At 38.9% G+C, this 9,691-nt stretch overlaps 1 protein-coding gene and 1 non-coding gene across 2 annotated transcripts; both read right to left on the reverse strand.

Annotated features, from left to right (window-relative positions):
- Positions 1 to 3,676: 3,676 nt before the first annotated feature.
- Positions 3,677 to 9,273, reverse strand: DSPP (dentin sialophosphoprotein). The gene is made up of 4 exons (XM_027064452.2): positions 9,223 to 9,273; positions 7,505 to 7,591; positions 6,377 to 7,369; positions 3,677 to 5,897 (listed from the first exon to the last, which is right to left on the reverse strand). The coding sequence occupies exons 1-4, from the start codon at positions 9,271 to 9,273 to the stop codon at positions 3,858 to 3,860; spliced, it is 3,171 nt and encodes a 1,056-aa protein (XP_026920253.2). The 3' UTR covers positions 3,677 to 3,857.
- LOC113600870 (U6 spliceosomal RNA) lies at positions 8,402 to 8,508 on the reverse strand. The gene has a single exon (XR_003421970.1). It is a non-coding gene; the product is annotated as a U6 spliceosomal RNA (small nuclear RNA).
- Positions 9,274 to 9,691: the final 418 nt, after the last annotated feature.

Below are 9,691 nucleotides of genomic sequence, written 5' to 3' on the forward strand. Positions count from 1 at the left end.
AAGGAATTCCTAGGTTAAGTGGAGAGGATAAAATGATTGCTGAGAGCCAATTTTAAGGTCGTTCATCTTCAGTCAGATACAAAGTAACCCATGCCACCAAAAAGAAATCTTGAATCCTCAGCAAAGTCACCATCACTTCCATGATAGCCTCTTGTTGAAAAGATGACAGTGTTACCTCAGGTCTTTTACTGTAGCACAAATAAATCCAAAAACCTATCCCCCTACCACCATTCTTCCCACCCCCCTATACATATACCACTATTTCTTTCTTTCTTATTAGACCACTGCTTAAAAAGTGGGGAAGAAACTTACAGGTTTGTAAAGAGAAAAGTGAATGTGAAAAGTGAATATGAAATGACTTCTAGCAGCAATAATGTTTTATAATACTTCTCTAAACCAATGGCTTTCAAATCTTTTTTTTTTTTACTACAGCGAGTCAGAATGATATTTTAAATCATGTCTTAGTATATGCATACTTAGACATATTGTGTGTGTATGCATGTAGAGGCAAATATTGTTAGGTTTCATAAAACACTACCTATAATGCTCTTAAATTTTTCCTTTTTATTCTTTCATTTTACAAAATGTAAGGCATGAGTCACTAAATTGATTTCATGACCTACTAAGTGAAAAGTAATTTAAAAAATACTGCTCCCATGGGCAATATTAGCAGATAGCTTACTAATCTTATTCCAGAAAATAACACAAAACAGATATTGTTTTCTAATATCAGACTTCTTATATTCGAAAGATCTACTCTTGAGACATCCTTTTAGAGGGTCACCTTTATTTTTGCCTCAAAGTTCCAGAGGTCAATGTAGATATTATATAAGAAAATCAGGATCATAGTCTTCCTTCACTATTTTTGACATCAGCCCTAGATTCTGAGCATCTCCTTTATCCCCCATATGCTTCTCAAGGTGAAGTCTTTATAAGAACTGGTTGGGAATTTATCCAGCTTGAGCTATTAACCTAGGCTATTTACCTGCAGGGACTCTCGTACCAGAAATGCTTAGGACGTGATTCAAAAAAAGAGACAGATTAAATATCTATGGCAGTTCAAAAAATGAAATACAGCACAACTATGGGGAAAAAAAGTTGTCAATCTCTATGCTGTGAGCCAATATTCAAGGCATACTCTTAGGTTAAAAAGAGTAATACAAGCACACTGTGTATAATAGACTTCCATGTGTTTTTTTTTTTAATTTTTTTTTTAACATTTTATTTTTGAGACAGAGAGAGACAGAGCATGAATGGGGGAAGGGCAGAGAGAGAGGGAGACACAGAATCGGAAGCAGGCTCCAGGCTCTGAGCCATCAGCCCAGAGCCTGACGCGGGGCTCGAACTCACGGACTGTGAGATCGTGACCTGAGCCGAAGTCGGCTGCTTAACCGACTGAGCCACCCAGGCACCACACTTCCATGTGTTTTTAAAAGGGAAACATACATGGCGCACCTGGGTGGCTCAATCGAGTGAGCAGCTAACTCTTAATTTCAGCTCAGGTCCTGATCCCAGGGTCATGGGATGGAGCTCAGTATCAGACTGAGTGTTGAGCCTGCTTAAGATTCTCTGTCTCCCTCTGCCCATCTTCCCCACTCACATGCTCGCTCTCTCTCTCTCTCTCTCTCAAAAAAAAAAGGGGGGGGAGGGAACATGGGTGTTTATATGTACATAGAATATTTCTGGAAAGTTTCACAAGTTATTAGTAATGGGAATTGCCTCAAGGAAGAGAAGTAGAGGACTAGGAATCTGGGATGAGAAAGAATTAATATATTTATACCTTTTCATAGTGTTTGAAATTTTTATTTTGTGCATATACTTGTTATTTTTTCAATTAAAAATAGCAAAATCTTCAAAATGTGATGTAAGGAGTAAGGACTTGTAAACCCATTAAGATTAAGGGAGTTTTCCTTGTGAACAGTCACATAAATAGAGGTTTATTGTAACACCAAAATCAATTCTCTTTAATTTACATATCTTGTATAATTTACAAAGAGTTTCACATCAGTTGCCTGACTTAATGCTCATAACAACCTTTAAAAATAGGTGAGACAGGTACTAGAAGCCACACTTTACAAATTAAAAAAAGACAAAAAGCTGAAGCCTAAAGGAATTAAAAATCTAGAACATGTTTTAAGGAAAGAAGTTTGGAGTCATTTACATGATTATAATATAGTAGGGACTTGAAATGTTACAGTACTATGTGTATGAATAGTAGTATTTTTAAATCCTTCAGCAGTATTCCTTGTAATGCTGATCTCACCTAAGAAACTCTTACATTAAAGAAGAAAGAAGGTAGAAACAAAACCTACTGAAACTCTATAAAATATGCGTAATATTAGGAAATAAATTGTCAAATGACTGGTTGAAAATTAGCATCAAAGAAGTTTCATTCAGAACTTCGCTACTAGATTTTTACCTTTGATTAAACAAATCTAAAAATAATTGCCTAAATGGAAAAAGAGGGAAGTTACAAATCATCGGTACTAAATCTTGAAGAATACCTTAAAGGTCTATGGCTATGTTTATTGTATCTCCCAGTATTCCTGAACAATCTCAATTTACACCTCCTGTTGCCAAGTGACTATTGATAGCACCCCCTTCACTTTCAAACATTTCCTAGCTTGGGTGATAAATTCTGTCTCCACCCTCTTAAATAGCACACTTTTAGTTGCATACATCTTTGAGATCCTCATGTTGCAGGGTTTGGGCTTTACCTCAAAACTAAGAATTACCCTCATTCATACAAAAGTAGAACAATCCATGCTCAGATTATAGTTGCATATATGACTCTCAAAGAAGAGTAATTTCCAAAGCATTACCTACCAGCAACTGCTGGCTTTATTAAAGAGATTAACAGTGAGAAGGGAGTCTCAGGGTCTGATCTGAGAGTTTGGACATGTAGGGGTTTAAAAGGGAAATGTGAACCAAGTTTGACTTGGTGAGACTGAAGTAGAAAAATGCTAATTCCACTTAACAGAGCTCTGAACATAGAGTTCAAAAAGTGAACCCGCTCTTAAGAGTCCTTCATTCATGTATCATTTATTTATTAATAGTTGGAGAGTGCTACTGGAGGCAAGACACTGTTCTAAGTACTGCATCAATTTTGTCAATAGTTTAAGGAACATTATGCTAAATTTCCAGTGCTTTGCAGGAATGAAATACTGTACATCAGATTTTGTTATGTAAACCAGCCTCTGAATTATTTTCTGACTAGCACTCTTTAAATTTTTTCTAATTTGTAATTATTCCATTCAATAATGAGATAGATTATTCCCATGGTCCAGATAGGTTCAGTTGTTGCTGCATTTCTTATTCATGTTACAAGTTTATTTCTTCCTTAGAACAAGCAAATGAATGCGTAGCCAAGCTGAATATCATGGTAACAGCATCTTTTACTCAGCAGTAAGCAGACCATCTATCCAGAATGTATAATTCCTGAAAGATTAAAGCAATGCCACAGGTTGTTTTTAAGATGTATTTACTTGCTACATTCCCTGAAGCACTTGGCATTTAAATTAAAGTTATCATGTAGTACGTGATTACTTGAGGTTTCTATGTAAAGTATTAAAGAATATGTTAATTGTTCTTTTATGTTTAGATATGTACTTTTAACAGAATCTTTTCAGAATGTGTTTTAACATGCACGTACCAAAGATCATGCATTCAGATTCTCTCCTGAGGGTGTGGGAACTTGGTTCCAAATCTGACAATTTGACTATTTCTCTCACTGTTTCTGTGAATGTTTACATCTTTTGTTTATGTCTCCCCTTTCTTTCCTTCCTTAGAAATCTTCATTTCCTGTAAATTACTCACTAGACTTTTCAAAAAAAAATCTTGGGGGTTTTTATTTTGTTCTAATCATCACTGGTTGAGTGATTACTGTCACTGCCTTCACTGTCACTATCACTGTCACCTCCATTGTTGCCATTACCAGCCTTGCTCTTGCTGTGATTCTCATCACTACTATCAGATGCACTGTCACTGCTGTCACTGTCACTGCTATCACTGCTGTCACTGTCACTGCTATCACTGCTGTTTCTGTCGCTGCTGTCGCTGCTGTCACTGTCACTGCTGTCACTGTCACTGCTGTCGCTGCTACTGCTGTCGCTGCTATCACTGTTGTCACTGTCACTATCACTGCTGTCGCTGCTATCACTGTCACTGCTGTCGCTGCTATCGCTATCACTGTTGTCACTGTCACTACTATCACTGCTGTCACTGCTGTCGCTGTTGCTGCTGTCACTGCTATCACTATCTGATTTGCTGTTGCTGCTGTCACTGCTGTCTGATTTACTGTCACTATCACTGCTGTCACTCTCTGATTTGCTATTGCTGCTGTCACTGCTGTCTGATTTACTGTCACTATCACTACTATCTGATTTGCTATTGCCGCTGTCACTACTGTCTGATTTACTATCACTGTCACTGCTGTCACTACTATCTGATTTACTGTCACTGTCACTGCTATCACTGCTGTCACTACTGTCACTGCTGTCTGATTTGCTGTCACTGCTGTCACTGCCATCTGATTTGCTGTCGCTACTGTCACTGCTGTCACTGCTGTCTGACTTGCTGTCACTGCTGTCACTGCTATCACTGCTGTCTGATTTGCTGTCACTGCTGTCGCTACTGTCACTGCTGTCGCTGCTATCTGATTTGCTGTCGCTACTGTCACTGCTGTCACTGCTGTCTGACTTGCTGTCACTGCTGTCACTACTGTCACTGCTATCACTGCTGTCACTGCTGTCTGATTTGCTGTCACTGCTGTCGCTACTGTCACTGCTGTCACTACTATTACTACTGTCACTACTGTCGCTGCTGTCTGACTTGCTGTCACTGCTGTCACTACTGTCACTGCTGTCGCTGCTATCTGATTTGCTGTCACTAGTGTCACTGCTGTCGCTGCTGTCACTGCTGTCTGACTTGCTGTCACTGCTGTCACTACTATCACTGCTGTCGCTGCTGTCACTGCTATCACTGCTGTCTGACTTGCTGTCACTGCTGTCGCTGCTATCTGATTTGCTGTCACTACTGTCACTGCTGTCGCTGCTGTCACTGCTGTCTGACTTGCTGTCACTACTATCACTGCTGTCGCTGCTGTCACTACTGTCACTGCTATCACTGCTGTCTGACTTGCTGTCACTGCTGTCACTACTATCACTGCTGTCGCTGCTGTCACTACTGTCACTGCTATCACTACTGTCTGACTTGCTGTCACTGCTGTCGCTACTGTCACTGCTGTCACTATCACTGCTGTTGCTGCTATCACTGCTGTTGCTATCACTACTGTCACTACTATCACTGCTGTCGCTGCTGTCACTACTGTCACTGCTGTCGCTGCTGTCACTACTGTCACTGCTGTCACTACTGTCTGATTTATCTTTGCTACTGTCTGGTTTGCCATTGTCATTGCTCCCATTGTTACCGTTGCCATTACTGTCACTATCATTAGCATCTGATGTGCTGTCACTGTCATCATCATCTCCTCCGTTTGAGTCACTGTCATTGCCATTATCTTTTGATTCATCAGAGTCATAACCAGGATTTCCTCGGCTATCACTGTTATTGTCACCTTCAGAATTGACATCATCATTATCATTAGACTCATCACTGCTGTTGGGATCGTCTCCTTGCATGGATTCATCATCAAACTCATAACTGTCATATCCATCACTAGTACTCTCACTACCTGTTTTGCTGTGTGCAACCTTATTTCCGGGTTCTGATTTCTGACCAGGTCCTTGTATGTTGTCAATCTCTCCTGGTGTCTTGACATTTCCTTTGCCCATGACCATTACATGTTGTCTTTTACCCTCTTTATCTTCACTAACTTTCCCAGCTTCTTTGGTAATATTGTTTCTGTTGCCACTATTGGGACCTTCAATTTCTATTCCCTGTGGAAATATGGAGAAAAGAATGATTGGTTAGTTGGTGTTATGCTGCCAAACTGTATTGGTCTGAGGAAGACTGACTGGGGAAGGTAACCAGAGGAACAGAAGTTCAGCTTCCAATACTTCATAAACTTCTATTTGTGAAAATGTGCTTTATTCACATGAGAGAACTCTGGTATTTAGATTATAAAACAACCCGTTTGCATTTTTACTCAGTAGGAACTTGTGTGAACAGTTACATGGTGAATCAGTTATTTAGTATTAGACTTGTAAAATTGCAGTCAAATTTTCAGAAGTATCTGCTTTTAAAAATTGTTCTGTATCAAAGTCTAGTAAGAACTCTAACTTTCCCATTAAATATTCACGTAGCTTAGGTGCAAAAAGAGATGAACGCCTATTACGATTTACTTTTATGTTACCATCAGTGAATGGAGAGGGAGAATTTAAACTGCCATTGAAAGAAATCAGTTTCACAAACTAACCTTATCTTGGCTCTTCCCAATAGCACTTGGCTCTGATTCATCAGTGATTTTCTTTTCCACAGCTTTGTTTTCTCTGTGATTGGGTGTTTGCATGTCTTCTATTATTTGGCTATCTTTATTTTTGGGAATACCATCAGAATCCTCCTCACTCTTGGAAGTGTTGTCTCCATCGATGTCATGGGGATCTTCTTTGTCTTCAGGGTCATCATCTTCACTACTAATTGAATTTTGCCCTAAGCTATTATCATTATCTTCTTTTCCATGAGGCTGACCCTCTTGGCCCTTGCTGTTGTTACCAGTGTCCTCTTTTCCATTCCCGGTTTCTTCACCTTCATCATCACCAGAGCCTTTGTCTTCATCCTCCTCTGCTCCATTCCCACTAGGACTCCCTTCAGAATTATCCAGACCAGCATCTTCTCCATTGCCAGCTCCACTTCCCCCTGGTGTTACTCCTTCCTGATTCCCATTTCTCTCACCTTCTCTCTGGGGTGTTATTTCACTTGTATTACCTTCATTTCCACAGGAATTCCTATTTATTTCATCCTCATGGCCTGTACTGTTATTGCTTCCATCTATTTGATGTCCATCTTCTTGGACAACAGTGGCATCCTCACTCTGACTTGCATCTCCAGCATCTCCATTGTTTGAATTCTTATCAGTTTTTCTATTAACATTCGTCCCATTTACAATTCCAGCATTGTCGAGAATGCTTACTTGTCCCCTAATGCCATTTGCTGTGGTGCTACCTTCTTTTCCATGTATCCCATCATAACCATATGTTTCTGGTTTTCCTGTGACCCCATTTTGATCTTCAGTATTCCCCTCTTCATTTACTAACATGGAATGTGTAGAGGAACTTTTCCCTCCTACTTCTCCCCACTCAGAGCCATTTTTTTCTCCTTTGTAACCATCTTCAGCATACTGTTGCCTTCCTCTTTCATTTTCATGGGGGACACTACCTTCTTTGTTGGTGTCATTGGCATTTAACTCATCCTGGAGAAGAGAAACAATTCAAAGTAAGTTGTAGATATCATCTTGAAGCACAACAAACTGAAAAGATGAGCATCAGTTTTCTGGAAGTTAATAGAATTTTAAGAACAGCTTAGAAACACATTTTATATCTTATACCTGTATTGGCACTTTTGCTCTCTCTAGAAGTTTTACATTCACAGATTTGTCAACAGCATGTCTCTCCAGTGGCTTGATTTGAGGAACCTACCAAAATGAAAATATTGGAAACTGAGAACATTCTGATTTTGTGTCCATGCATGCATGCACACATGCATGTGTGCACACACACAGACACACATTTTCCCCTAAATAAAGAAAAAAATATAGAACACAAAGGCCAAAGTGTGATCTAATCAGGTAGAAAACAAAAGTGGTTTGTTTCATAGTTTATGTAGAATTTTAACTGGGCATACAGATAATTTTCACAATGGTATTACCAATTTTATTGAAGTACTAACCAGACTACTTATCTCAGGAGAATTGTCTTTTATAAAAATGAGGAGATAGACCTGTGGTGTTTCTGTACAAGCCTCCCACACTAGCACAAGACCCACCTTAAGTATAACCTGGCCAAAACCTCCAAGAAAATAGCAGGTCTGACAAGAGCCAGGGCAGAAACAAAAGCTAGTAATATGCTACTTCTATGTCCTTCAGGAGTACATTTGAAGTAGTTGAGAAAATTCTCAACTACATAAATACCAATGTGCTGGATATTATGAAAACATACCAAAATGTTACCTTAGCAGCTGGCTAATACAATTACAAATGGTTTAATTTTCCTAACGTTTTCCTTCTTGGTGTTTATCTGTATATTCCAAATTTTCCCCAAGGAGCATTAAAAAAAGTATACGAGTGAAACATTTTCTCCTATGTTGAAAAAAATCAGATTTTTTCCTGTTTTCATTTCTTGAAAATTTCCTAAAAAATGCAGGCCTCATTGATATTAGAATGAAATTGATAGGGCATGAGCAAAGATGGCTAAAGTCTCCATGACTTTTGGGCATTGAATGTAAATTAATCTGAATGAATTTTACAAATTTGTGTGTTATCGTTGTACAGGGTCCATGCTAATCTTCTCTTTATTGTTCCAATTTTACTATACGTGCTACTGAAGGGATTACAATCTGAATGAATTTTATTCTAATTTTTTTAACATTTATTCGTTTTTGAGAGACAGAGAAACAGAGCTTGCGTGGGGGAGGGGCAGAGAGAGAGGGAGATACAGAATCTTAAGCAGGCTCCAGGCTCTGAGCTGTCAGCACAGAGCCTGACACAGGGCCGGAACTCAGAATGGCGAGATCATGACCTGAGCCGAAACTGGATGCTCAACTGACTGAGCCACCCAGGCGCCCCTAATTTGAATGAATTTTAAAAGTAATAATCCGGGGTACCTGGGTGGCTCAGTCAGTTAAGTGTCCAACTTCAGCTCAAGTCATGATCTCATGGTTTGTGAGTTCGAGCCCCATGTCGGGCTCTATGCTGACACCTTGCTCAGACCCTGGAGCCTGCTTCTGATTCTGTCTCCCCCTCTCTGCCCCTCCAGTGCCTATGCTCTGTCTCTCTCATGTCTCTCAATAATAAATAAACATTAAAAAAAACAATTAAAAGTAATAATCCATCTGACAAGACATGAGTTTCAATTTGAGTAATGGGAGCATGAATTGGAGTGCATATTTGGATTTGTGGAGACCCCCAAAAATATCTTGTTAAAGTCTTTCATGCAAATCTAGATATTTAGACACAACTTATCTGCAAAATCTTAAATATATATTATTTGATGTTAGGTTAAAAGAGATAGGAAAGTAAGGAGAGTTTTCTGAGGAACACATACTTACTGGAATGGCCCATGCTGCTGACCAAATGCAAAAATATATAATTATCTTCATTTTCTTTAGGAAAATTAACCTGTTTTTAAAGAAAAAAATAACAACATGAAATTACTTATAAAGCAAAAGATGATAACCACTAATAATAAGGTATTATTTTGGTCAAGAAGCATTTGACTTTTTCCTGGGCAAGAAGAAGGCTATGACAACTCAGTGTTCCAGAACATATCTGGAATGTTCACAGAGTCATACAGGGAGCATCATCAGGCTTAGCACTGAGGTCGCTAACTAGATTTTTTTCTGCCTGTGCCAATGAAGGGACAGAGCAGTGTAGTTGCAAAGGGCATAACCATAACTTTGTCTTGCTTTTCTTGATGGTAATAACATTTCTTCTGAATAGTTTTATTTAAGTATTAACTAAATCTAAGATTATGCTTAAAGGATGAATTATTTATCATCCCCACACCAAATCCATACA

This window comes from Acinonyx jubatus, chromosome B1 (genome assembly GCF_027475565.1).
Source record: "Acinonyx jubatus isolate Ajub_Pintada_27869175 chromosome B1, VMU_Ajub_asm_v1.0, whole genome shotgun sequence".
In the NCBI taxonomy this organism is placed as follows: Eukaryota; Metazoa; Chordata; class Mammalia; order Carnivora; family Felidae; genus Acinonyx; species Acinonyx jubatus.